General features: G+C 40.8%; 1 protein-coding gene and 1 long non-coding RNA gene across 2 annotated transcripts in view; one reads left to right on the top strand and one right to left on the bottom strand.

Moving 5' to 3' along the window:
* Nucleotides 1-26,508, bottom strand: part of SCD5 (stearoyl-CoA desaturase 5) — a 244,168-nt gene that overhangs the window by 107,648 nt on the left and 110,012 nt on the right. The window contains exon 2 of the mRNA XM_077143018.1: nt 10,430-10,560. Coding sequence (XP_076999133.1) covers nt 10,430-10,560 — 131 coding nt within the window. The remainder of the gene's footprint in view (nt 1-10,429; nt 10,561-26,508) is intronic.
* On the top strand, nt 8,066-13,328 carry LOC143668311 (uncharacterized). Its single transcript, XR_013168376.1, has 3 exons — nt 8,066-8,123; nt 8,343-8,477; nt 12,902-13,328. It is a non-coding gene; the product is annotated as an uncharacterized LOC143668311 (long non-coding RNA).

The following is a 26,508-nucleotide window of genomic DNA, read 5'->3' as shown; positions in this document are numbered from 1 at the left end:
GAGACATTGCAACTCATTGTAATGCATGATCCTGAATTGGGTCTGGGACTAGGAAAAATATTGACGTATGGGACATTATTGGACAGCTGGCAAAACTTGAAATATGGAGTCTATATTAGATAATAATATTGTATCAACATTACATTCCCTGATTTTGGTATTATGGGGTTATGTGAAAATGTCTTTGTTATTAGGAAATACACAATGAAGCATTTAGGGATGAAGGAGCATGATGTCTATAACTTATGCTCAAATACTTTAGGGAAAAATAACATGTGAGAATGTGCTTACACACCTATGGAGAGAGAAAGAGAATGCAGAATCAAATGAGCCTAATTCATACCTGATGAATCTGGGTGAAGGGTATAGAGAACTCCTTCATGGTAGTCCTGTAACTTTTCTGTAAGTCTGACTTTTTTTTCAAAGTAAAAGGTTATAACTATGCTAAATATAATAATTACATAATAATTACCAGAGGGGTGTTCTTTAAAATCTCAGGTTTTCCCTTTTGGCTCCATTTTGACTCTATCACTCTTGTTCAGGTTCTCATCAATTTACCTGGCATCCTATAATAGCTTTTTTTTTTTTCTGAATGCTGTATGGCAGGGGGGTCACATTTCATCCTTTTTCCACGTGAGTATCCCATTGTTGCAGCACCATTTACTGAATTTGTGGGGTTTTTTTTCGTTTGTTTGTTTGTTTGTTTTGGGAAGTGCATGGGCCAGGAATTGAACCTGGATCTCCCAGATGGCAGGCGAGAAATCTACCAATAAACTACCCTTGCACTCTAATAACTTTTTAATAGCCTCCATGCTTCTTGTCTTTTTTTCCCTTCTCAAAACATTTGGTATACTGCTACCAAATTCACATTCCCCAAATATCTATCACTCTCTTGCTTTTAATATGACAACCTCTCCATATTACTTTTCTCATTAAATCTCCATTTTTCTTCTTGGCAATCAAAGATTTTCCACTGGTCTGATTATTCTAACTCTTTCCTACTTTATTCATTCCTTAATTTGACAAATATTTGCTGACTGCTTGCTATGCGCTAGGAGGTAAAGGAGGAATAAGACAATCAAGGCTATGTCCTCAAAGAGTTTATAAGTTAGGGGAGGAGATAGACACTAAACAAGTATACACAAATGAAACTTCGGAGTAGGATTTATACTATAAATCAAATAAGGAGCAGTGACAAGGAGGAACCATTTGGAAGGGCAAGGCTTTTCTAATCAGGTAATACTTAGGTTGAGAAGACTCATGGGTGGAAGTAAGGGAGAGAGAAGAACTGTCTCAGAGGAAATTACTAACAGGAAACTAAGAGGCAGCAAGAAGGACTGAAAGAAAACCAGTGTTTGGGGATTCAGAGCTAGGGCAAGAGTGGCACCAGAAGTCTTAGAGGTATGCAGAAGCCAGATCACACAGGGCCCTTCTAGGCCATTGTAACAGTGGGTTTCATTCCAAATGCAATACAAAACCACTGAAAGTTTTTTTTGCTAGAGATTGATTTAATCTTCAATAAGTCCTCTGGCTGCAGTATAGAGATGGGCAAATATTGAAGCAGGAAGACCAATTTCTGACTTTTGAGCAGTTTGGGCTAGAAATGATCATGACCTGAACTAGGGAAGGGCAGAGATGAGGAGAAGTGTGCAGATTCAAGACATAATTTAGTTGTAGAAGTGAAGGCAATGGCTCAAAGATAGGAAGAGGGATGGTGACAGGAAAGGAGAAATTATGAATGACACCCAGATCTCTTGTAGGGAAAACTAGCGGGGGGGGGGGGGGGAATGGTTTATGGGAAGGAGAGTAGAGTCACAACTTTGGTTTGGAGCATGTTGAGTTTGGAGCTTAAGAGACATCCAACAAAAGATGTCACACAGGTAGCTGGATTAGCCACATGCCCCATACACCCCATCAGTTTACTTCTTCAGTCAGACTGGTTTTCTAACTATGCTGTAACTCCACACAGTATGACATCATTATTCCTGCCCCTTCATCTTTGCTCAAGCATTTCTTCTGCCCTCCTCTTGTGCCTTGCCTAGGCAATTCCTTTTCTCCTCTCCAGGTTCAGCTCAAAGCGCTCCTCTTCAGCAGGCTTTCTTCAGCTACCCTAGCTCATATTTGTATTTCTGCACCCAGTGGGAAGTTTTGGGCAACTTAACTATACATTGTCTTAAAAGAGCTTCGTTTTAGTGTACATAATAAGTCTAGCCAGTTCTACCAGACTGTAAGCACTTCACGACAAGGGCCATTTCTCATAAGTCTCTGTGCCCCTCACAATCACAGAATGGTTTATGTACCTTTAAATTCAAAGGGAATTAACTAGTAAATTTGCACAAAAAGCATTGAAAGCTCAATAAAAGATGAAGATAATCAAATGTGTCTGCCTGCTAAAAGAATGTAAAAAAGCAAGGCTAGAAAGTTCCATCTGATTTGTGAAGCCATTAAATTTCACCATTAATTAAAATTTTTGATTTGATGATGCCTGTAGATGTTCTATCTTCACAGCTTGGTAAAGCATTTAAAACAGCATCACTGAAACATTCCTATGACAAGAGAGGGGACAGGGCGAGGATGATTGAAAAGGCTGAACCTTGATAAACAAGGAACAGTGATGAAAGGCAGCTCAATATTTAATGGGAAGGCGGGGACAGGGGACGGCTAATGGAAGGCTGCGAAGTGTCTGTTAGATCCAGATTTATTTAGCCTCTTCATTAATGACTGGGAACAAGGCGTACACATTTTGTTAATAACATTTTTGGTTGGTACTAAATTAGAAGGTGCTGCAGACACCATTGAGGATAGAGAAATAACACAGATGGATCTAAAGAGGGTAGAAATATGAATAGAAATAATCACAAAGAGATTTGATTTAGGAAAAATGCAAATGAAGGCAGCTGGGGAAGAAATCATCCAAAATGCAAAATAATCAGTGGGTTGAGAAACCTAGAAAGCAGCAACATAAGAGTGTCTGGCAGGATAGCAGTGCAATAAAGAATAAGCAATGACAACTTGCTATCTCAGCCCAAATGATTGATGGCAGGTACAGGGAGAAATAGCTTTTCAAGAAATTGTACTGCAACACAGTCTCCTCCAATATCCACAAACATTTTTGGAGATGAGGTGGGAAAATGAACAGACAATAGAAATAAACTCAGATATTTGGGTCTTAATTTCTTCATGTCTTAGAATGGAGATTAGACATCTTGCTTCTAATGTGCCCCCACCTCTAACCTTCTATGGTTCTAGGAGATCAAGAGATTGGCAGAGGAGAGAAAGAGCACAATTAAAGAGGTGCCTTGACTGAAGATCTTTTTTATGAAAAGAAGGGAGAATAAACATTTTGCTTAAAAATATGTTTCAGAATAGCTTACACCTACAGTCCTGTCAATTTGGACTTTAGTTGTCATTTAAAACAACTATACTTTCTTTCAATATAGGTGGGGAATTAAATTAATATATAAAATCTAGTGGTTATGTGCTTACAGAAATACCCACTTGATTATCAAGTACTTCATTAAATAAAAACTCTCTATGCCTATAAAGTATGATTTCTTTTGCTTGTTTACAAAAACTTAAATTATCTTGAAATGGTTAGGAACACATCACTGGTGCAAAGAGGGTAAGATCTGCGTTCAGGACTGTCCCCTACATTTGGGGAGGGAAGGGTAATGAAAGAGACACACTGGTCCTCTTGTCTGTCCATCTTGTCTTCAAATGATGCTCTTTTCTCAGGCTATCACAAACTCACTCTCTTAAGCTTCATTTCCTTAGGTGATTTCTCTCATCTCACCGACGCTCACTGACCTAGGTCCCCAGTGAAGAAGGAAGTGAAGCATTTTAGGGATGAAGAAATTTTAACCTCTACTCAAAAGAGTAAATTTTATTGGTGGGAAGTGAAGTACGCCCCACGCAGCAGCCTTAGGAGGGAGTTTCTTTCTTCCTTCTTCCACCTCCATCCCCTCATCTGTCAGAGTATCAGGCCACGATGGACGTACAAAGGAGCACGCACATAGCAGTGATGTCACCACCACGAGCAGGGGATAAGAGACGTTGTTCAGAGACGACCAAGCTGCTTGCCCTTTCCACATTTTCCTTCCCCGGGAGAGCAAAATGCCCTGAAAGAAGACAATGGGAGGCATACCAAAGCGAGCATCTTCAAACGCCACACCAGAACGGCTTCTTGTGGCACAGAGTCAGGGCCACTTCTCCTGCTAGTTTACTTAGAAAGAAGATGCCAAAAGCATCCACCCATCTTAAAAAGAGGAAGGTGACCTGCTTCTGATGTGAAGAATAAAATCGTCAATCTGAAGTTGAGCGTGTGGTTAGGAAAGGTGGCAAACACAGAACAGGATCTCCAGAGTGAGAATTAGAACCTGCACAGAAAGTCACTGTGCCAGTCTGAAGCTATTACATGCCCCAGAAAAGCCATGTTTTAATCCTGATCCAATCTTGTGTGGGCAGCCATTTCTTTTAATTCTGATTCAATATTGTAGGTGGAAACTTTTGATTAGATTATCTCCACAGAGATGATTAGATGGAGATGTGACTCCACCCATTCCAAGTGGGTCTTGATTAGTTTACTACAGTCCTTTATAAGAAGAAACCTTTTGGAAAGCAGACCTGACACAGATGCCTACACTTGGAGAACAGAGACAGAGATGTTTGGTGATGCTTGGAGCCCAGCAGGTGTGCTGTGCACCTTTATAAAAGATATTAAACAAGTCAGAACCTGGAGAGAGCCAAGGGAAGCCAAGAGATAAAAGTCAACCCCGGAGAAGCAAAATGAGGAACCCCCACAGGAACAGAGGCTGAAAGCAACGGAGCCCAGGAGCAACGGACCAGCAGATGCCAGCCATGTGCCTTTCCAGCTGACAGAGGTGTTCCAAACCCATCGGTCTTTCATGAATTAAGGCATCTTTACCTGAATGCCTTAGTTTGGACATTTTCATAGGCTTAAAACTGTAAGCTTGTAATTTATTAAATTCCCTTTTTAAAAGATATTCCATTTCTGGTATGTTGCATTCCAGCAGCTTAACAAACTAATACAGTGACATAAAGTTTGTGATTCTTGAGCCTGCTGTGAATCTTAAGTCTGCAATCCAATTGCCACTCCATGCTCCTTTCAAAATCTTGAGTTGTGCTCAAGCGCACTGCTTCCTCAGCTTGTCTCCCCACTTGACGTGCAGTCCCCACAAAGACTCAGCCTGGGGGGATTCCCTGTGAGCTAATCTGGCACAAAATCTGCAGGGTCTCATGAGTGTGGTCTGAGGCTTAGCCATGCCATTGAAATGCATGAGCCCACGTCTCTCCCCTGCCTAAAACCTGACAGTGCTTTTCCATGGCATTTAGAAGAATATCCACCACTTTACTGTGCCCTGAGGAGGTCCCTGCCTGCCTCACAAACCTCTTCTATGACCACCTTCTCCCACACTCACAGGACCAGCCACACTGGCCTTCTTTCTCCTTCTGTTTCTTGAATACATCATACCTGCTCCCACCTTTGAGCTTTGCACTGGTTCCTCCTTCTCTGCCCCTAATTGTTCTCTCCTTCAGGTCTCACCTCTGATGTCACCTCCTCAGCGAGGTCTTCTGACCCTCCTCTCTAAAGAAAGTCCCTTCCCTGGCATCCTCCATCACACCAAGCTGTTTAAATTCTTCATATCTTTTTTTCTCTCTGAAGAAATGTGTTTATTCATTTGCTTACTTGCTTACTTGCTCTCTCTCTCTTTGGGGAACATGCACATTATAAGAGAGCAGACCTTGTTTGTCTTGTTCTCCAATGTGAGAGCAATGCTTAGCACATGTATTTGCTGAATGAAAGGCTTGATGAGCACTTTGATACTGGGAGGCTTAAAGCTTAGCAGTAGGAGGATGACATCAGGAGCCAACCTGCCTGGATCTGAATTCCAGATCTGCTACTTAAACCTGTATGTCTGTGGACTGGTTGCATACTTCTTTTGTTGCCATTTTCTCACCTATCATTGAGGCAAATAACAGTACCTACCTTGTAAGTGTATAATGAAATGGCTATATAAAATTTTTAATGAAGTGACTGGTACACATATAGTCCTCAAATGTTTGCTATTATTTTGTTGTTATTATTATATACTTGCCAAAGTTCATGGGCCGTACCACTGTGATTTACTTGACACATTTGTATATAAAGTTTGGTCTATTTACAAATTGCACTATAGGACGTAAAAACATCTATGGCTTCTTCCTGGCAGCGTGGGACAGAAATCCCAGAATGAGCTGAGATTCAGCATTAAGGGATTGAGAAAAACTCTAGAATGAGTTGAGACCCAGCATCAAGGGATTGAGAAAACCTTCTGGACCAAAAGGGGAAAGAGTGAAATGAGACAAAGTGTCAATGGCTGAGAGATTCCAAACAGAGTCCAGAGGTTATCCTGGAGGTTATTCTTATGCATTAAGTAGATATCACCTTGTTATCCAAGATGTAATGGAGAGGCTGGAGGGAACTGCCTGAAAATGTAGAGCTGTGTTCCAGTAGCCATGTTTCTTGATGATGATTGTATAATGATATAGCTTTCACAATGTGACTGTGTGATTGTGAAAACCTTGTGTCTGATGCTCCTTTTATCTACCTTGTCAACAGATGAGAGGAACATATGGAATAAAAATAAATAATAGGGGGATCAAATGTTAAAATAGATTTAGTTTGAAATGCTAGTAATCAGTGAAAGGGATCAGTAAGGGGTATGGCCTGTAAATTTTTTTTTTCTGTTTGTTATATTTTTCTGTTGTCTTTTTATTTCTTTTTCTGAATTGATGCTAATGTTCTGGGAAATTATCATGATGATGAATATGCAACTATATGATGATATTGTGAATTGCTGAGTGTATGTGTTGGGAATGTTTGTTTCTTGTAATCTTTAAAATTAATAAAAAATTAAAAAAAAAAATTTTTTGGCTGAGTTAAAAGATCCCTGAAGGACTTTGGTTTTAGTCTGTGTCTATCCACTAACTAGCTGTGTGACCTTTGACAAGTCACTGACAGTCTCTGGGCCTCTCTCTACCTCTCAGTTCTCCTTTAAGAGAGGATTCAACTAAATACCTTAAGCACTCTTCTTGAGCTAAATCTTAAGCCTCTCTACTGTGATCTGATGAGGAAATGCATACAGTCTGGGAGGGGGTTGGAGCATCCAGCCAGATGCTGAATTTGCAGAAGACTCAGCTGTGGCCAGCAGGTGAGCCAGCAGGTGAGGGTGTATGAGCACAAGAGCACAAATGCAAATCCTGATTACTGCTTGTGAAAACTGAACTCTTGGACATCACTGGATGGCAGGAATCCTACCCCTAGGTCCTTATTTACCTAGAAGAAAATTATAAGGAAAAACCAAAGGGATTTGCAAGCAGTGTTCAGGTTGACCTGCATCCTCCTGGTAAGGAAGGAGGATAGACCAGAGAGGAACTAAGGGGTTCCTACCTGAATGCAAGGGTGTCAGAGGGACAGATGATTAGTAGAGCTCCTGGTCAGGCATTCCTCCCCCATCATCCTCGTTTCGGGGCTAAGACGTATCTCCTTTTAACCACCCCCTTCCCCCACCACACACACATAAATATGTCCTCTAAATGGAAGCAAAAGAGAAGTTTAAAATATTGAAGTCCTAATTTTAATAAGATTATTCTTGATGATCAAGATCTTGTTCTCAGATTCCAGTAAAAGCCCTGTTGATCCTCAAAGATAACCATGGCCTGACTTGTCTATTTTGGCCAAAGCCATGACCATTCTAATGGGGGGCAGGGGAAGATCATTTTTAAGTAACCATGGGGACACCAAAAGGAAGCTAAACCAATGACTCTGCATTAAGTCAGGGTTGCAGGCCAATACCCCAGAGTGGCAAATCATAGAGAGATTTTTACTTTCCCAGTTTGTTCTCCTCTGGGATTAAGTGGTCTGGTTCAACTGCCGGGCTGTGTTCTTTCCAACCGACACAACATACATTGCTGGGAAAGCCAACTGTATGCTGATGTCACGGATACCTCTCACCTAGGTCTCTATGACATTGTTGAGTAACCCCAAGCCTATGAGGCACTGAAGTTTCCATTGGAAAATTATGGGAATTCTGATACCTCACTGGACTGAAGGCTCCACAAAGGCAAGGATTGAGGCTGTGTTTGCTCATCATTATATCCATTGTACCTTGCACAGTGCTTGGCACACAGTACTTGCTCAATAAATATTTATTGAATGAATGCATGAATTCCAAATATAGAAGAATGGAAGAAGTATGAATACTTTAAATTTAATGATTTCTAAAAATACTTTTTAAGCAATTCATTCATGGATTAATTTGTTTAACCACATGTTTTTTTAGGCCCTAGAACATAAAAGGAATGTGACTATGTGCCAATTCTCACAAAGACAAAGAGGAAGAAGGGGACAACATTTACTGCGTGATACTAAAGCTAAACACTTTACATTCATCATTCATCCTTCCAACAACTGTGAGGTAAACATTATTATCCCCATTTTGCAGAAAAAGAAAACAAGCTTGCTCAAAGGCCCACATATAGTAAATTTATTCTGGGATGCAAGCACTATCTTCTACAAGTACTCTCTCCCAAAATTAAATTGAAAATCATAGTCTGATGTTCTGTTCTGTAAAGTTTTATCAAGGAAACTCATGTTTTCAAAATGTGTGTTATAAATAAATAGCTTTGTTGGGAAAAAAATAAATCAGAATTTTAGGCTCTCAATTACAAATTACGTATCTTGAAAAAAAATTCTGAGAAAGGTGTTTTGTAACTACATGATGTGTTCTTGGAAGCTAAACTGCTTGAATGAAATAAATAAAAATTACTAAGGTAAGTTCTGAATAGGTCTAAGCCAACGAGTGTCTAAACTATCATTATTATAACACATTCTTATGATAAACAATGCACAACACTGAAATGAGATGGTTAAAGTCAAAATAATAAAGTGCAGCACTGTCCAGATTATCAATGTTCAACAAAAGAACACGAAGCGAAAAAGCTGCTTTTATGCAACTGCTCCTTTGTGCATAATAGTGTTTTTTTCCTAGGACCCTGGCACTAATTCCCAATTGTGATTAAATTATAGCCAGTACATAACCATGATACAAATTATCCCTAATTGATCTAGAGTATTATATCCTATTTGCATTACAAAACTATAAACCAAAATGGGGAAATGCTAAAAATAGGGAAATGATTTCATAGAGGCAAGAGCACTACAGAAACACCCAAGTTCAGGCTGCCCTGTTGAGATGGGGAAGTCCCACCACACGTGTGACTGTATACGGGTTCATGTCTGAGAGTCACAGAGAGACTCCTGGGTGGCCTGTTTCCTTGGACATTAAGCAGTTTTGGGAATTGCCATTGCTTTCCGATAGGTGAAAACATATGGGGTGTGGAATCGCCTGCACTCATATATATATATATATATATGGGCAGAAACTTTGGAAACAAGTTGTTCTCAACCATACACATACAAGGATTTCTGTCTTCAGATGCCAGATTGAATGGTCTTTCCACCATGACCCATAGGGCAGTCTCAGGAATACGTTTTATAAGAAGAAAGGCTTTGACATTGGGCAGATCTGTGTTTGCTTATCCCGGATCTTCTAATTTTTAGCCATATAATTTAGGCACATTCTATAGCTTCATTAAGCCTCAGTTCGCTCCCCTGTAAAATGGGGATACACACAACACCTACCTCATGGGGTTATTCTGAGGCTCAAATGTGCAATACATATAACATGCTCAGCTCATAATTTGGCCCCCAGTTAGTGCCACACAAATGCTGAGGGTTTCAGGATATGTTTAGGGCATGGTGTCTTTCCGCCCCCCAGGCAGTTCAACATGTGTTGGTGCACAAAAGGCCCCACAGATGTCTTACTGTATCTAATTCTACAAGGAGATAAAAACGTGGGATAGGCTGGGAGTGCTGAGGGCCTGAGACTGAGCCATGGATGGGAGTTGTTAGGAATTGAATCATATCCCCACAAAAACATGCTCAAACCTTAATCTGTATCCTTGAAGGTGAGAACCTACTTGTAAATAGGGCTTTTAAAGAATTAGTTAAGGTGTAGCCAAACGGAATCAGGGAGTTTTTAATCTTTATAATAAAGAGGAAATTCAGAAGCAGTCAGAAGAAGACAGAAGTTAGAAGAAACAAGAGAGGAGAGAGAGATCGTCATGTGACAGAGGATGCCACCAATCCTGGGAGAAAGCATGGCCTTGCTGACATCATGATTTTGGATTTCTAGTCTTCAACATCATAAGACAATAAATTCTTGCTGTTTAAGCTGCCCCACCGTATGGGATCTGCCATGTGGCTCTGGCGCACTGAGACAGAGGTCTACTCCACAGGGACTGTATGCCTGTCCAGGTTATCTGTGCTGGGTCCCTAAGGCATGGAAGACAGGATCCTCCATCCCACCTGGAAAGCCATGGAGTTGGCGGCAGCCAGAAATATCCTCAGAGGCAGCTTGGCCTTGTAGGACCTGTGGCTCCACAAGCGATGGGCACCAGCTGTCACGCCCAATGCAGTCAAGAGGAAGCAGAAGTAAGCTGCAAGACACAAGCAGGTAGAATGTCAGCAAATGTCACCAAGCTTCTAAACACCCCCCGTCCTTTTTTTCTCCTGAATAGGGATCAATGTGAAATGGTGTCAGGGGAAGAATCTACAATGTGAAGAATCGATAACTTGGGAAAATGCAGCCTTATTATTAAAGCTTTTCCTGTACCAGGAAAAAAAACAGGGAGAACTTCCCTCAGAAAACTTTGACCTTTGAAAACCGTTTCCCCGCCTTTCTACATCAAACAAATCTCTTATTTGTTAATGTCTCTTGCTAGTCCTGAAGCCAAATCACAATCACCTTAGGGTGATTAGTAACTCGGTTTTACACGCCCATTCTCAGTGAAGCAGGGCCTGATCTCTACCGTCGCCTCTTACATGGCACCCATGCCAGGATATGAGTTGCATGAAGAGCAGGTCCCTAAGTAACAATCCCCACAGTAATGGTTCCATAGGCATCGGCTTAAAGGAAATTAAACCAGACCTAAAAGCAGCGAAATCTGACGCAGCCAAGAATGAGGATAAAACTGACAACAGGGACGGGAGGGCTGAGGCTTGTGTTCTCGAGACCCTCCATCACCACTATGACCCAAGATGGGGATGTTCACGGGAGGAATTTTTTAAAGCCAGCCTGAAATGGAGTTCATCAAATGCCACACACTTAAATGCATTATCTCTAATCCTCTCAACAAGGAGCTATTCTCATTTTACAGCTGAGGAACTGGGTCTCAGAGAGGCGAAGTAATTGGGAAATCCTGCATAGAAAACCAAGTCTACCCAGTTGCAAAGCCTATGCCCTGACCGCTTGCCACCCCCAAGTGGTGGTGGTTTGCTCTTAGTATGGAGATTTGGGAGAAGTTATGTGCATGGTGGAAGGGACACACAGGGCAAACAAACAAACAAACAAAAAACACCATTCCTGAGATTATCACAACTACTCTAGGGGTTTTTAAATGATTATTAAGGATTCACATGTCCCTAACAATTCTAAATGCCTAACTTGGATTATTTTATTAAAATGCACCAACCAGCCCATAGGGATGATAGTATCATTAGCTCCATTTTACAGAAGAGAAAACAAAGACATAAAGAAGTTAACTTATTTCCAGGTTCAAAAATCTAGGAAGTGTCTTTGTGAAGAGTCAAACCCAGGTCTATTCGAACCAGGAACTGAGGTCCTAACTATCATATACCTCTTGGCCTTTGGGAGACATTGGGTAAGTTTTATCTTCATTTTTCTATGCTCTATATCATTGTTAATACTGGCTCTCAATGTAAATCAAAAAGTGAGTTAGTTGCTTCCTGACTTGGGGTAGAAACTTACACCAGGCTAGAAGAAGGTAGGATCAGACAGATTACCCTACACAATTGCTTCCAGCACTTACCACATATTGGGAACTCCATAAAGCACTGCCAAAGAATAAATCTATAACTGTGAGTGCATCCCCAGAACTATTGTGCATAGACTCAGTCCAGGATGGGCTCTTCTCAGGGAGCCCACAGCAGTTATTTCTCCAGAAGAATTACTAGGGCAACTTTGGTGTCAATATACATATTTGAAGAGAGCATGGTATTACATCTTCCAAAAGATAAGTGACTGATCTTGATTCTAATCCATATTTATGTGGGTCTAAAACAAGACCTACCTTTGACACTAAGATTCATGAGTTCCTGAATATATCTGGTCTTCATGAATTTGACAAATCAATCCTTACTTGAAAGGCTAAAAGCAAAAAACAGACAACAATCCACCCACGAATCACAGAAGCAGCAGTAAATAAAAAGGACTGGCCTCCTTTATTACTGTAATTTAACTCGGTTATGAGCCCATCATAGATAGCTATTTTCTATGTCATTCCTGGCCTTCATGTCTTTACCAATAATATTTCTCAACTGTCAAGTAATCAGGGAACAAGCGAAATCTAAAATGGAAGAATTCATTGTGACCTTATTTTGCCAGTAAACTAAGACACTAGACCTTGGGTACAAAATAAATAAATTCTAAGACTTTGTGAAATACACCAGCCATAAAAGGATCCCTCCAATCCACTGTTCCAAGTCAGGTCCTTTCCATAGACCACAGTGTTGTCTTGTCCTATTTGGAATCTCCAATATTGCCAGGATCACGCGCATGCTTGGTCTGTCCACGCCCAGAGCACTGACAATATGCCCAAGTCAGAGCCTATATTGGACAGTAGTGCTATTGGCTTTTCAGGGTCCCTTTGACAATGGGAAATGTGGACATGTGACATATGCCTGCCCTAGCACAGTACCCCATCTTCTTGGCCATTGCAATAGGCAACTGACACAACCTTTCTCTCTTTTCCCACTCAGACTCTAAGCTGAGGTTTACCAAGGGTCACATTCCAACAAGCTGAGCAGGCCTGCCTGCAATAGCAAAGAATGAAGCGAAGAAAGAGAGAAGCAAAGATGATGGAGATGTCAACAAGAGCTCAAAGGAGAACTGCCTACACTGAATCACAGTTGCAGTCTCTAGAGCTCTATAGTTCTTTTGATCCTGTGAGCCTCTCCCATATCCCTTCTAGCTGTGAGCTAAGAAATTCCATTTTGTTTGCTTAAGCTAGTTTGCACTGGATTTCTGAAACATAAATTTTGCAGAACTGATAAAGAAAAGCAACCTTCTGGTCACGGCTCAGATGAGAACAAACTGCAAAAACCTCAGGATGAATGAAAGCATTTATGGGCTGCCCTATTAGCAGGACTCAGTTTTCACATTTTAACAGGATGAATTCTCTGCTCTTAATCTCTTGTCTATGATCTTTGTGGAGATTAATATCCAAACAAGTTCTCTGGTGGCTGCCAGTTGGCCTTAGGGCTAGAGAAGAATTCAGGCACAGAACTGGTAACTTTGAAAGAATAGGTTAATGGACAGTGTCAATAACTTCATACCTCACATAAGAAAAGTGCTAGATCAATAGAGACCAGACTCATAAGACTACAGAACAGAAAGTAACAAATAGGTATACAGACTAGATGCAAACAGTCACTGATTCTGGTTAGCCCAAGCAAGAAAACAAATTTATTAAAAAGATATTGAATAGCCTATAGAACTAATGAGAGGGGAGCAGGACAGGCTTTTGGTAGGTGGCCTCCATGATGATCCCAATGGTATCCAGGGTTGTATGGTTTCCTCCCCTTTAGCAACTTGCAATTCAGGAAATGTCACTTCCATGATTAAGTTCCAAGATTGCCACTTCTACCCTGTTAGCAGACCCTCCCTCAGGCTGGCTTTGATGAAGCAAGTTGTTATGATGAGGCGGCCCATGTTGCAAAGTACAGATGGGGGCCTCCAGCAACTAAGGCCCTCAGCTAACAACCCTCAGGAAACTGAATGCTGCCAACACCAGGAAGTGAGTTTAGAAGTGGATCCTTTCCCAGGCAAGCCTTCAGATAAGACCCCAGTCCTGGCCAATAACCTGGTGGCAGCCTCATGAGCCATCCCTGCAGCAGAGGACCCCCCTAAGTGTACCTGGATTCCTGCCCCACAGAAACTGTGGGATAACAGATATGTGCTTTTGAAGTCACTAAATTTGGGGGTAGTCTGCTATTCAGCAATAGGTAACTAATATAAGGCAAAAGCAGGAACCAAGGGAGAGAAGATACAGCTTAAATCTTGGTTTAAGAACAGCTAACCACTTTGAAAACTGTTTCATACCTACCTGTTAAAATATACTTTGAATTTTACTGCTTTGTTGTATATATATTATATTTCACAATTGAAAAATGATTAAAAAAAGAGAACAGTTTACAATCTATATAGACAGAAAATCTATAGCAGTACATTGAGCTAGGAAGGTGGAGAGAGAGGGAATGGGGCATGGTATTTGGGGGTTCTGATGAAAATGTTCTAAAATAGATTGCAGCAGTAGCTGTACAACTCTATGAATATATTAAAGCCATTGAATTGCATACTTTAAAAAGATAGAGTGTATGTTATGTGAATAATATTTCAATAAAGCTGTTATTTGAAAAAGATTACTGAATTCCTATTAGATTTTGTTATTACGTACATTTCCTCAATGTAAAACAAAATAGAAATATCACAGAACAAAACAAAGGAAGAAAAGCAAATTTTCCTAGGAGGCTACCACTGGCATCATCATCCCTAGACACTTGCCATTACAAGACACTCATGGTGTACCATGAGCCCTTCAATCTTCCAAGCTGCCAAGAAGAGTCATTTTTGATTCCATGCGTATGCCTGAACCCCATGCCTATGCCTGAATCTCTCAAGTCCTATGTCTCCAAGGCAGAGACCTTTAATGCCCACGCTTGGCAGGAAAGGGGCGAATCCACAGTCCCTTCCACAGTGGAAGACAGAGCTTCCCCCTTATCCTGATTTCCCCTCTGGGACTATGTTTGGATACTGATAGTAGTAATCCCCTCCAGACCACACAACCAGAGAACAATGAGAAATGCAGAGAACTTGGAGAAATGCTAAGACAAAAACTTTCAAGGCCCTTAGTTATGGACCTGCTTAGAGTCCACTTTTAGAGCCATCTCTAAGTGCTACACAGAAGGAAGCAATTGGCGGGGCTCTCTAACCCTTATTTGTTATCTATGTGTCTACAGCATCAGAGCGCCAGTTAATAATTAATAATAATAGCTATCATTGACTGAGAGCTTTCTATGCACTAGGCTCTGTTCTAAGCACTTTATACACAATAACTTGTTTAATATTCACCACCTTCTAGTGGGTAAGTAATATTATGATCACATTTTACAGGTGAAGGAACTGAGAGAGAAAGTGGTGGAGCCAGGATACAATTCCAGACAGGAAAAGCCCACACTTAACACCCTGGCTGGCTGGCCTGACCTCCTGACAGTTGCCTTAATTCTAGCAGGAGCTGGAATGCAGCCTGTTCTTTTCATCAGCTCAAAACACAAACTGAAGGGCAAAACCCTCGTTTTTGTGTTCTACCTTTGTCAGCTTGCCAGTGTGCTTCTTTGTCAATAACACCATCATTCTAAATGCAGTCCACCTCCATTTGTCATACTCGTGAGCACCAGGCAACCCAAGCCTTCACAAGTCAGTGTACTGAGCTCCTATTATGTGCCCAACCCCTCAGCTCAAAACTGGTTCACAAGGGTGAGCACACAAATATGGCCCCTTTCCTCCTGGAGTTGACAGAAGTTTGAAAAGTAAATTATGTACTATATAATTACAAATCATAGCAAGCGTTGAGGAGGAAATGAGCAGAATAATACCAGAGAGAGGTTAAAAGGGGGATAATTCAATTTGGGGGATGAGACAAAGCTGTATAAAGGAAGTAAGATTTAAGCTAACACCTACAGGATGAAGAGGCGTCAATCACGTGGGTTGGGGATAAACAAGATCTGCAAAGTCCGAGGCTGGAAAAGAGGAACTGATTCTAAAAGCCTGTGTTGGGAGCCCAGTGTGAGAAGGGCTGACAGAGCCTGTCTGGCTGGTTTGGGAAGCCCCAAGGTGACTGGATGGATGATGCTCAGAGCAATTGAAAGCCATTAAAAGGCTTCAAGTATTAGAAAATGCAGTAGAGTAAAAAGTAGAGGGGGAACAAATAATCATTACCTCTCCACCCCAAATTAATTTGTTACTATTTTAGAATAACTCCTAATACTTTTTACAATAACCTTTTATCCATCTCCAAATATTTTGCATGCATAACAGCATTAAAATTCCTATTGCGGGAATGAGAAGATAAAGGCAAATGAAATAATTGACTCACGAAGTGAATCTATAATTGGGAACAGTGAAAGGAAGTTGGTTCTGTTGATCGCTTAAACCAATGAACAGTAAAATTCCTTCCAGCTTCCCTCCTGACATTCCGGCAGGCAGTGCCATGCTGCAGGAGGGAGCTTGTACTCACTGAATGCCTGACATGGACTTGCCACTTTACCTACCAAACCAAGCTAATTGTTTTAATCCCAAAAAGAAGATAATATCCCCATTTTAGGGAAGTGCAAAACTCAAGCCCAGAAACTTTAAGAAACCACCCCTGAAACTTACACTGATAGAGCTAGGCTCAAACACCAGACCAGTCCAGTCCCAGTGCTTCATTCCCTGGTGCAAAGGTTGTCAGCCCTGGCTGAGCATTGGAATCACCTGGAACCTTGCGTACAGGCTGGGGTGGGGTGGGGGCATCCAAGCCAAAAGAATCTGAGATAGGGACAGGGAGAACGGGTATCTCCATTCCCGGATGATAGAATGCACAATCAGGGTTGAGAAACGCTGCCGTATAAATATAACACATCCTCTCTCAGAGCCAATCTGGTCTCCCCCGGTCAATCTACAAATAGAAAAACCGAGGCTCAGAGAGCACTGCGCTCTCGCCAACCCACCCCACCGCCAGACGCTGACCCTCCGCGGAGTCCCCATTCCCCGCCGCTCTCGCCTGGCGTCCCCCAAAAAGTGACCTAGGGATCTGGAGAGACCAGACCGTGAACAGTCCCACGACCTTTGGATCCTGTTCGCACTCCCTCCCACTGGCTCCCTTTGATAGTGCGAACTCCGCGCAGGCCTACGCGGCGGAGCCTTTGATGTCCCGGCTCCCGGGGCGGGGCGGGCGCCGAGCGGGCGGTGTTCTCCGCTGGGCTCCAGCTGCGGAAAACCCGGCGGGAGGACGTAGCAACCTACGGAGCAGCCCCCCACCCTCTCACCATGGAAAGGGGGCGCGAAGCGAGAGAAGCAAACACCTGTGAATGCTCTTGGGGACAGGGCAACGCCTGGGGGAGGGAGTATGTGGGAAGACACGGGGCTTTGATGTCTGTTTCCCCTCCCCCCGACCCGGCCAGCTCAAAAGTTTTGAAGGGCAATTCTGGCCTCTGGCAAGTTAATAAGTATTCCTCCTTTCCTGTCCTCCGGTTCTGATAATAGACTGTGATAGGCCTTCAGACGCAGGTGCAGAGAGCCGTGTGGAAGCTACGCAGGCATGTGCATAGGATGAGCAATATAGCATAACGATCAAAACGAACCTGGCCTTGAGACTCTGTTATTTCATTTAGCAGTATTTCAATTTTTCTAAATCTTGGTTTCTTCATCTAAAAGCAGGGATAATAGTACCTGCCCCATGGGTTTGTCTTAAAAATTCAAAGAGGTAATGCATGCAAAATGCCAGCAGTAAGCACCCAGGACTGGCACTCACCGCTCCGGTTGTATGAAAACCACTGCCCTGCTCTGCTTGATACTCCCTCTGAGGAGGGGGGCACCTGCAACCGAGAAATCGGGATTTGAGGGATGATTTTGCTTAGTGAATCATTATATAAAAATTCCTTTTTGCTTTCTGGAATGTTGGAGTAAACAGGGAAATAATCTGAGATCTCTGAATTGTAGGCCAGCTGCCTTGATATCTGAAATGAGTGTAAAAAGCCCTCATCCTGTGCCTTTGTGACTGTAAGAGTTGGTCATTCTCTTGTAAAGCAAAGGCCCTAGTGCTGAAGAAGTCGGCCATTAACTACAGCTTCCTTTGGTTTACACCTTTAGTACAGAACTGATAGCTCTGCCTCCCCTCCTTTCAACTTACGTCCTCCTAGTGAAATGATAATAGAAACACTTGTCTCCTTTTCTGCTTTGAACTTAATATCTGAAAGGACCTCCTCTCTGCTTGCTAAAATCCTTGAAAACCTTGAACCCCCTGAAGTCAAGGAGACAGATTCTGGGCCATTAGGCTGCCTGCTCTCCTGCTACACATGAGGTAATAATAAACTCTTTCTGTCTTTGAAACCCCGAGGTCTCAGGAATTGGTTATTGAGCGTGTTGGGCAGAAGAATCCGCGGCCTTTGTCTGGCAACACACCCCCAGTTTTCATCATTCTGAGCCAATGTTTCTCAAAGGGGCTGGGGGTGGGTAGTGTGAGATGGGTGATTGTGCCCCTGCCCCCTACACACACACCCCGCACTCCCTCCTGGTGACATGTGGCAATGTCTTGTGACATTTTTGGTTGTCCTGGGATGATGCTAAACATCCCACAGTGCACCCAGGACAGCCCTCACTACAAAGAATTATCCAATAGTGCTCAGGTTGAGGAACCCTGTTCTAATCTCTCAGGAAAGCTCCTCTTTAAACTTGGTGTCCTTGGCTTCCCCACACTTTCTCTAGTTTCAAAGGAGCTGCAGGAGTAATTTATTTCTGATAGAGTTTAATAAATAAGTTGAAAACAATGGACTAGGAATGATATGATCAATAGTATTTTAGGTCACTGATTCTCCAAACTTCAATGTGCCACACAATGCCAGAAGATCTTGTTAATATATAGATGCTGGCTTCACCTCCAGGTAGGTCTAGGGAGGGACCCATGAATTTACATTTCCAACAAACTCCCAGGTGGTGCTAATGCTGTTGGTCCAGGGTCCTAGGGTGTTTAGCTGACTGGCCAGTTCAGAACGGAGAGAGTGCCTGATAAAGTTCTCTGTGTTCATTCATCTCATGAAATGGTGCTAGAAAGAATTTCAATTAGACCTGAAGCCTTCTGTTTAATGCATGGGGTTTGGAAGATTGGAGACAATTCACTGGAGACTGGAACATTTTCACAGGGTCTTGGAGACTGTGGGCCGAGAAGAAAGGGTTTCTCTTTACTATTTAAACCTTCTAAATTTCTGTCATTCTTGTATATGATAACCAACAGCCTCTCTTTGCCAATTCCACCTCCTTTCTCCAAGTCACCTTCTATTGAACTGTGCATGGCCTACAGGAAGAGACGTTCTCTCATCCCATGGACTGAATCTTTAAGCAACTGCCCACAGCTTCTGGGAAGAGTCAACAGAACAGGAATGGAACAGAAGAGAGATGAAATATTTCATGCATTTTACATGCTCTGTAACTGAGAAATCAGGATTTAAGGGATGATTCTGATTGCTAAATCGTTATATAGATATTCCTTTTTGCTTTCTGGTATATTGGAGTCGATAGAGGAAAATTCCTGAAATCTCTAAACTGCAATCCAGCTGCCTTGATCTCTGATAAAGATTGTATAGCCCTTATCTTCTGCCCTGTGATTGTAAAAACCTTGTGACTAACCTTCATTCGTTACCCAGTTATCAGTTTTTCAACTTTAGAGTCTTGTAATCGCTAAAGACAGTCCCTAATTATTAATGAAGGGTCTTGGGTCAGCCCAGAACTAACTCACCCTAAATCCAAAGTCATCTTGATAACCAAGACTGGGTCTTACTAAAGTGGGCCTGCCTGACATGCACTGCAGCTTAGAATTTGTCCTACAAGTCACCTATGCCTCATTCTGCTATTATCTGACATATGTTCTCTAACTAAGCATGTAATCAATCTGCATGTGCTCAATAATTGCATCACCTCTAATTACATCATCTGGGGCCAAAGTGCTCATTATCCTAAAACTTGCCCATCTTTTTCATGAATAAAACTACTAGAATTGTTCTTTTTGTTCTTCATGGTGGGACCAGGACCCACACCTGATAGTTACAAAATGGGAGTCAGCCATGTCTGCAGCCCTACTGGGAGCTGGCCACACTAAGAAGACCAACCATGTGATTAGGGAGTTGGGACATTGAGCCACATCACTTCAGCCTATGTCAGCTCTCACCAGCTCATATCAGCCCACATTAGCCCACATCCCTATTCTCTAGGAGGGGAGAGGGCCTGTAGATTGAGCAACCACAATCATGCCTATTTAATAAGACCCTGTATAAACTCAGGACACTTGATGCCCCAGTGAGCTTCCATGATTGAGAGGATATGTCTCTGTGTTAGAAGAATGACTTATTCTGATTCCTTGTGGACAGGACATAGAAGCTTGCATTTAAGACCCTCTCAAAACCTTGCCCTACGCATCTTTTATTTTGGCTTCTTCTTCTTTGTATCATTTTACTGTAATAAAGCTATAATTGTAGGCATAGTGCTTTCAGTGAGTTCTGTGAGTCATTCTAGCAAATTAGCAAACCTGAGGAGGTGGTGAGAACCTCTAAATTTTGTACTCATTTGCTCAGAAACTCTGATGGCCTGGTTCTCTGAACTTATAATGGTACCTGAAGGATGGTCTTTTTTTTTTTTTTTTTTTTTTTTAACTTTTTTTATTGTGTAGTACAACATATATACAAAGCAAAGAAATTTTTAAAAAGCAACAGTTTTCAAAGCACTTTTCAAAAAGTGGTTACAAGATAGACCCCAGAGTTTGTCATGGGCTACCATACAATCCTCTCATGTTTTTTCTTCTAGCTGCTCCAGAATATAGGAGGCTAGAGGGCTTAAATACTTTTTTTTATCATCACAGTCGACTTTTATTTTCCTTCTTTTTTTTGTGAACAATAACATATATACAAAAAAGCTATAAATTTCCAAGCACAGAATCACAATTAGTAGTAGAACATATTTCAGACTTTGACATGGGTTACAATTTCTCAATTTTAGGTTTTTACTTCTAGCTGCTCTAAAATGCTGGAGACTAAAAGAGATATCATTTTAATGATTCAGCATTCATATTCACTTGTTAAGTCCTATCTTCTATGTAAAATTCCACCATCACCTTTGATCTTTCCATACCTCTCTTTAGGGGTGTTTAGGCTATGGCAATTCTAAATTTTTTATATTGGAAGGGTCTGTCACCAATATGGTGCAGGGAGATGGAACTATCTGATGTTCTGGAGAGGCTGGGCTCGGTTTCAGTGAAGAACAATCTTATAGAGGATCTCCTTAACCTGTGGAGTCTGGCCTAACTCAGGGCACATAAGAGTCAGAATTGAATTGATTGAGTTAATGCAGTATTTGCAGTTGGCATTTTTTTATAGCCCTACTGTTGGTGTGAGAAGTTGCAAAACGTTTTAATAAACTTAACACCTTTTAAAAATGAAATCTCCAGAAAGGCAGGGACCAAGTCTGTCTTTCCAGGTACCTGATCTGCTACTTGTGCAAGTAACTTAGTTAGAGAAAAATATATAACCATACTGTTGCCCTCACTTTAAAATTGTGGCAACTAACCTCAACTGGGCAACCATATTACATATCCCTAGTCAATACATTCTCCCTCTCTCCTGGACAACTAATTCATCCAGCTTCATCCACTATCCCCACCTTTATCTCCCCTGCTGACCCCTCAGCAGGTAGCTTTGTTTCCTATTTCATGGAGAATATCAGGACTTCCTCAGGCTCCACCTCATCTACCAACTCTCCAGCATATATATCTGTAAACTCTGCCACCTCTCCATACTTCACACGGTCCATTCATAGTCAAATTTAGGGCCGGTACTTTCCTGTGCACTGGATCTCATCCCCTAGATCTCACATATAGCTCATCAATTCCTCCCCAACCCATGTCATCAATACCCCCATTATCCACATTATTCCCATGATCCACAAACATGCTGTTATTTCTTTTTAAAAAAATAAAAGTAAAAGCCTCTCTGAACAAGTAATATCAACATAGTGATATAAAGCATCTCCTTGAAAAGACTCCCCTCAAAATCAACAAATGAAAGGACAAGTGCCACTGGAATTCTGCAGAACAGTAGAGACTGAAGGTCTTCAGAAATGCTGAATTGAAGAAAAAGAAAGATAATCTCCAGGATCAGGAAGGAAATTTCCATCCTGACCTGCCAATCCAAATCACTTTTTAGGTCCCTCCTGCTACAGATGCAAAGAGCCACTCAGAGCAGTGAGTTAAAAGCCCATACATATCCAGGTACAGAACACAAGGCCACAGAGACCCAGAGCAGAAGACAAACCACTGAGGTATGTTGCATACCAAAGGGCCCCCAGGGAGGAAAAGAGAGAGAGAGACTGTGGCAGAACTGTTAACAAGAGCTGTGCATGCTCAATCCCATTTCTGTTGGCTGGACCACCTAAATGCAAAACAGACTTTTCTGTTTCCACCCACCTTTCTGGATTCACCTCATCTGGATCCCCAAGGTGGGATACTTTAATAGAGAAGAAATTAGAGACAGAAAATATTACCACAAAAAAGGGGGGTGGGATGGGATCAAAATTGTTGTAAGACAGGCCAGGTCCAAAACTGAAAAGTGTAAGGAAATGGGGGCATTGAATGAGGGAGAGAATTTAAACAAATAACAGAAACTTGGAAGAAAATTCTGCACAAAAGCAAACATAACAGAATAAGATGATTACTGGAGAAGAACAGAAGAAAGGAAGCTTTCTCCTGGAGGTGAAACAATTGCACAAAAGGAGTGATCTTAAAAACTGTACCACATATCCAACGCAAAAAAATCAGATGAAGAACTGGGAAAATCTGAACTGTTAAACATGGAGTACTTTAAAGGTCCAGAATAAGCCCAACCAACTATAAAAGAAGAGCCTTAACACAAAGCCAATCAACAATAAAACCCTAGACAAGAGGGAGAAACAGACATTCAAAGTTAATTCTTCAAGATAATCAGATGCCCAGACATAGTAAAAAATTGACTGTCAAGAAGAGATGGCTCAGTCAGGGGAACAAATTAAAATTTGAGAAAAACACAGAATTTGGAAAAATTAATCAGAGAAATTCAAACAATTCTCCTAAATCAATGCAAGGAGATGAAATAAAATTTGGATATAGAGATAACAGATATCAAAAAGACAATGTGAGAGCATAAAGAAGAATTTGGAAGTATAAAAAATAAACTACAGAAATTATGGAGATGAAAGGCACAATAATGGAGACAAAAAATACACTAAAGGCATACAACAGAAGATTTGAACAGATAGAAAAAAAATCAGCAAAGTAGAAGATAGGACAATCAAAATCATTCAGTCATTCAGTCAGAAGCATAGATAGAGAAAAGAATAGAAAAATTTGAGCAGGGTCTCAAGGATTTGAGTGATGCATGAAACATGCAAACATATGCCTCATGGGTGTCCCAGAAGGATAAAAGAAGAGGGGCAGAAAGCATATTTGAGGATATAATGCCACCAAATTTCCTCTTATAAAGACATACATATACATGTCTTTATGTAATGTACTCCAAATAGCATAAATGTAATATACTCCAAATAGCATAAATCCTAATAGACCTACTCTAAGACATATACTAATCAGAATGCCAAATACCAAAGATAAAGAAAGATTCCTGAAAGTAGAAAAAGAAGAGCAATTTGTCACATACAAGGGAACAGGAATAAGTGCCAATTTCTCATCAGAAATCTTGGAGGTGAGAAGGCAGTGGTATGATATATTCAATGTATTGAAAGAGAAAAAAATGCCAGCCAAAAATTCTTTATCCAGCCAAACTGTCCTTCAAAACTGAGACAGTTTAAAATATTCACAGATAAATAGAAATTGAGACAATTCTTCAACAAAATACCTGCTCTGTAAGAATTACTAAAGGGGCCTCTGCAGGTTGAAAGGAAAAGACAGGAAAAAGTGGCTTGGAGTAGTGTGAAGAATTGAAGTTCTTCAATGAGGGTAACTAAAAGGGTAAATACAAAACCCAATAGTATCCTCCACGCACAACCCTACCCTTTAATTCCTTTAAGAGTCAGAATACAATTGAACAAGAAAAAGGCATATTTCCAGATAATAGACATGCAAAATATAAAGAGGGAATGTGGGATGAAAACAACATAAAGAAGGGAAACAGAGGGATATGGGAGCAAGAGAACATGCATGCCATGGAAGCTAAGTTGGTATCTCAGCTTAGTTGTAGATGTAAGTTGTGTACTACAAGCCCCAGAGCACCCACAAATAAAATATTTTAAAAATATACAGAAAGAGTAATGGAAAAGGGATCAGTCAGATACATTACAAAAGATCAAGTATACAGAAAAGGAAATAGCAACAAAGGAAAATAGAGGCAAAAAAAAGATATGACATAAAAATCACAGTACAAAATGTCTGAAATAAGTACTGCCATTATAAAGTAATAACACTGAAAGTAATGGATTAAATTCCACAATAAAAAAACACAGATGGAGAGAATGGATTTTAAAAAATGATTCAACTTCATGTTGTTTATAAGAGACCCACATAAGACCCAAAGACACAAATAAGTTGAAAGTGAAAGAGTGGAAAAGATCTTCCATGCATATAGTAACCAAAAAAGAGCTGAGGAAGCTACACAAATGTCAGCAAAAGTAGACTTTAAAACAAAATCTATTATAAGAGACAAGGATGGACTCGATATATTAGTAAAAGGGTTAATCCTCCAAGAAGAAATAATAATCATAAATATTTACGCACATAATCATAGTGTCCCCAAAATACATTAGGCAAACTGAAGGGAGAAACAAACATCTCTACAATATTAGTTGGAGACTTTGTTACACCACTCTCATCAATAGAAAGAACATCTACACAGCAGATCAATAAGGAAACAGAGAACTTGAATCACATGATAAAAGAACTAGATCTAACAGACATATAGAGAACACTATACCCCAAAACAGCAGCATATTCATTCTTCTCAAGTGCACATGGATTACTCACCAGGATAGACCACATGTTGAGTCACTAAACAAATCTCAATATATTCTAAAATATTGAAATTATACACAGCAAATTCTCTGACTATAATAGAATGAAGCTGGACATTAATAACAAGCAGAAAACTAGGAAATCTACAAATATATTGAAATTAAGTAACACTGTGACATTTTTAAATTGCTGTATACCCCGGAAAAGCCATGTTCTTTAATATGGATTCAATACTGCTGGGTGGGATCTTTTTGATTAAGCTATGTCCATGGAGATGTGATCCAATCAATTGTGGGTGGGACCTGTTGATTAGGTGGTGTCAATGGACTGGTTATCTCCATCCGTTCAAGGTATGGAGTCCTTTAAAAAGGAACCATTTTGGAAAAAGCTTCAGAGCTCAGACAGTCAGAGATCTTCAGAGATGCATAAAGAAGATGCCCCCTGGGAAGTCTTATGAAACAAGAAGCCAGGAGAGAAAGTGAGATGTTGCCATGTGCTTTCCCAGTTGACAAAGGTGTCCAGAAACCAAAGATCCCAGCAGATGCCAGCCATGTGCCTTCCCACCTAACAGGTGTTCCAGATGGAAACAGCCCTTCCTGAGTGAAGATAACCTCTTGTTGGTACCTTAATTTGGATATTCTCACAGCCTTAGAACTGTGAACTTGCAACTTAACAAATTTCCTTTTTAAAAGCCATTCCATTTCTTGTATATTGCATTGTATCTCAGGAGGTATAGCAAACCAAAACACACTCTTAAAAAATCAGTGAGGGCGGGCAATGGTGGTACAGTGGCAGAGTTCTTGCCTGCCATGTTGGACACCCAGGTTTGTTTCCTGGTGCCTGCCCATGTTAAAAAAAAATCAGTGAAACAAAGAAGAAATTATGAGAAGTCAGTACATATCTTGAGACTAATGAAAACTAGAAGAGAACATATCAAAACTTATGGGATGAAACAAATACAGTGCTGAGAGGGAAACTGAAGCCCATTTAGGGGACAGAGCTAAAATCAAAGACCTAATTGCACACCTGGAGGAACTAGAAAAAGAACGGCAAACTAAACCCAAAGGAAGAAGGAGAATAACAAAGATTAGAGTAGAAATGAATGAAATTGAGAATAAAAAAAACAATGAAGAGCATTAACAAAATCAAAACTTGGTTCTTTGTAAAGATAATAAAACTGACAAACCCCTAACAAGACTGACAAATTAAAAATAAATAAATAAAATCAGAAATGAGAGGAGGGACATTACTACTGACCCCAGAGGTAAAAAAAGGATCATAAGAGGATACTATGAACAACTAATTTGTATATTAACAAATTAGACAACCTATATGAAATGGGAAAATTCTTTGAAACACAGGAACAACCTACACTGAGGCTAGAAGAAATAGAAGATCTCAAAAGATCAATTAAAGAGATCAAGTAAAGAGATTGAATCAGTCATTAAAAACCTCCCAACAACATTTGGTGAGGCAAAATAAGTCAGAAACAAAAGAGCAATTATTGTATGGTCTCATTTAGAAAATACTAATAAGAAAACAAGGGCCTGTATTGTAGGCTCTTATAGC

This window comes from Tamandua tetradactyla, chromosome 24 (assembly GCF_023851605.1).
Source record: "Tamandua tetradactyla isolate mTamTet1 chromosome 24, mTamTet1.pri, whole genome shotgun sequence".
NCBI classification, from domain to species: domain Eukaryota; kingdom Metazoa; phylum Chordata; class Mammalia; order Pilosa; family Myrmecophagidae; genus Tamandua; species Tamandua tetradactyla.
The sequence above is the reverse complement of the archived record's forward strand: the minus strand, read 5'-3'. Positions and strand labels throughout refer to the sequence as shown.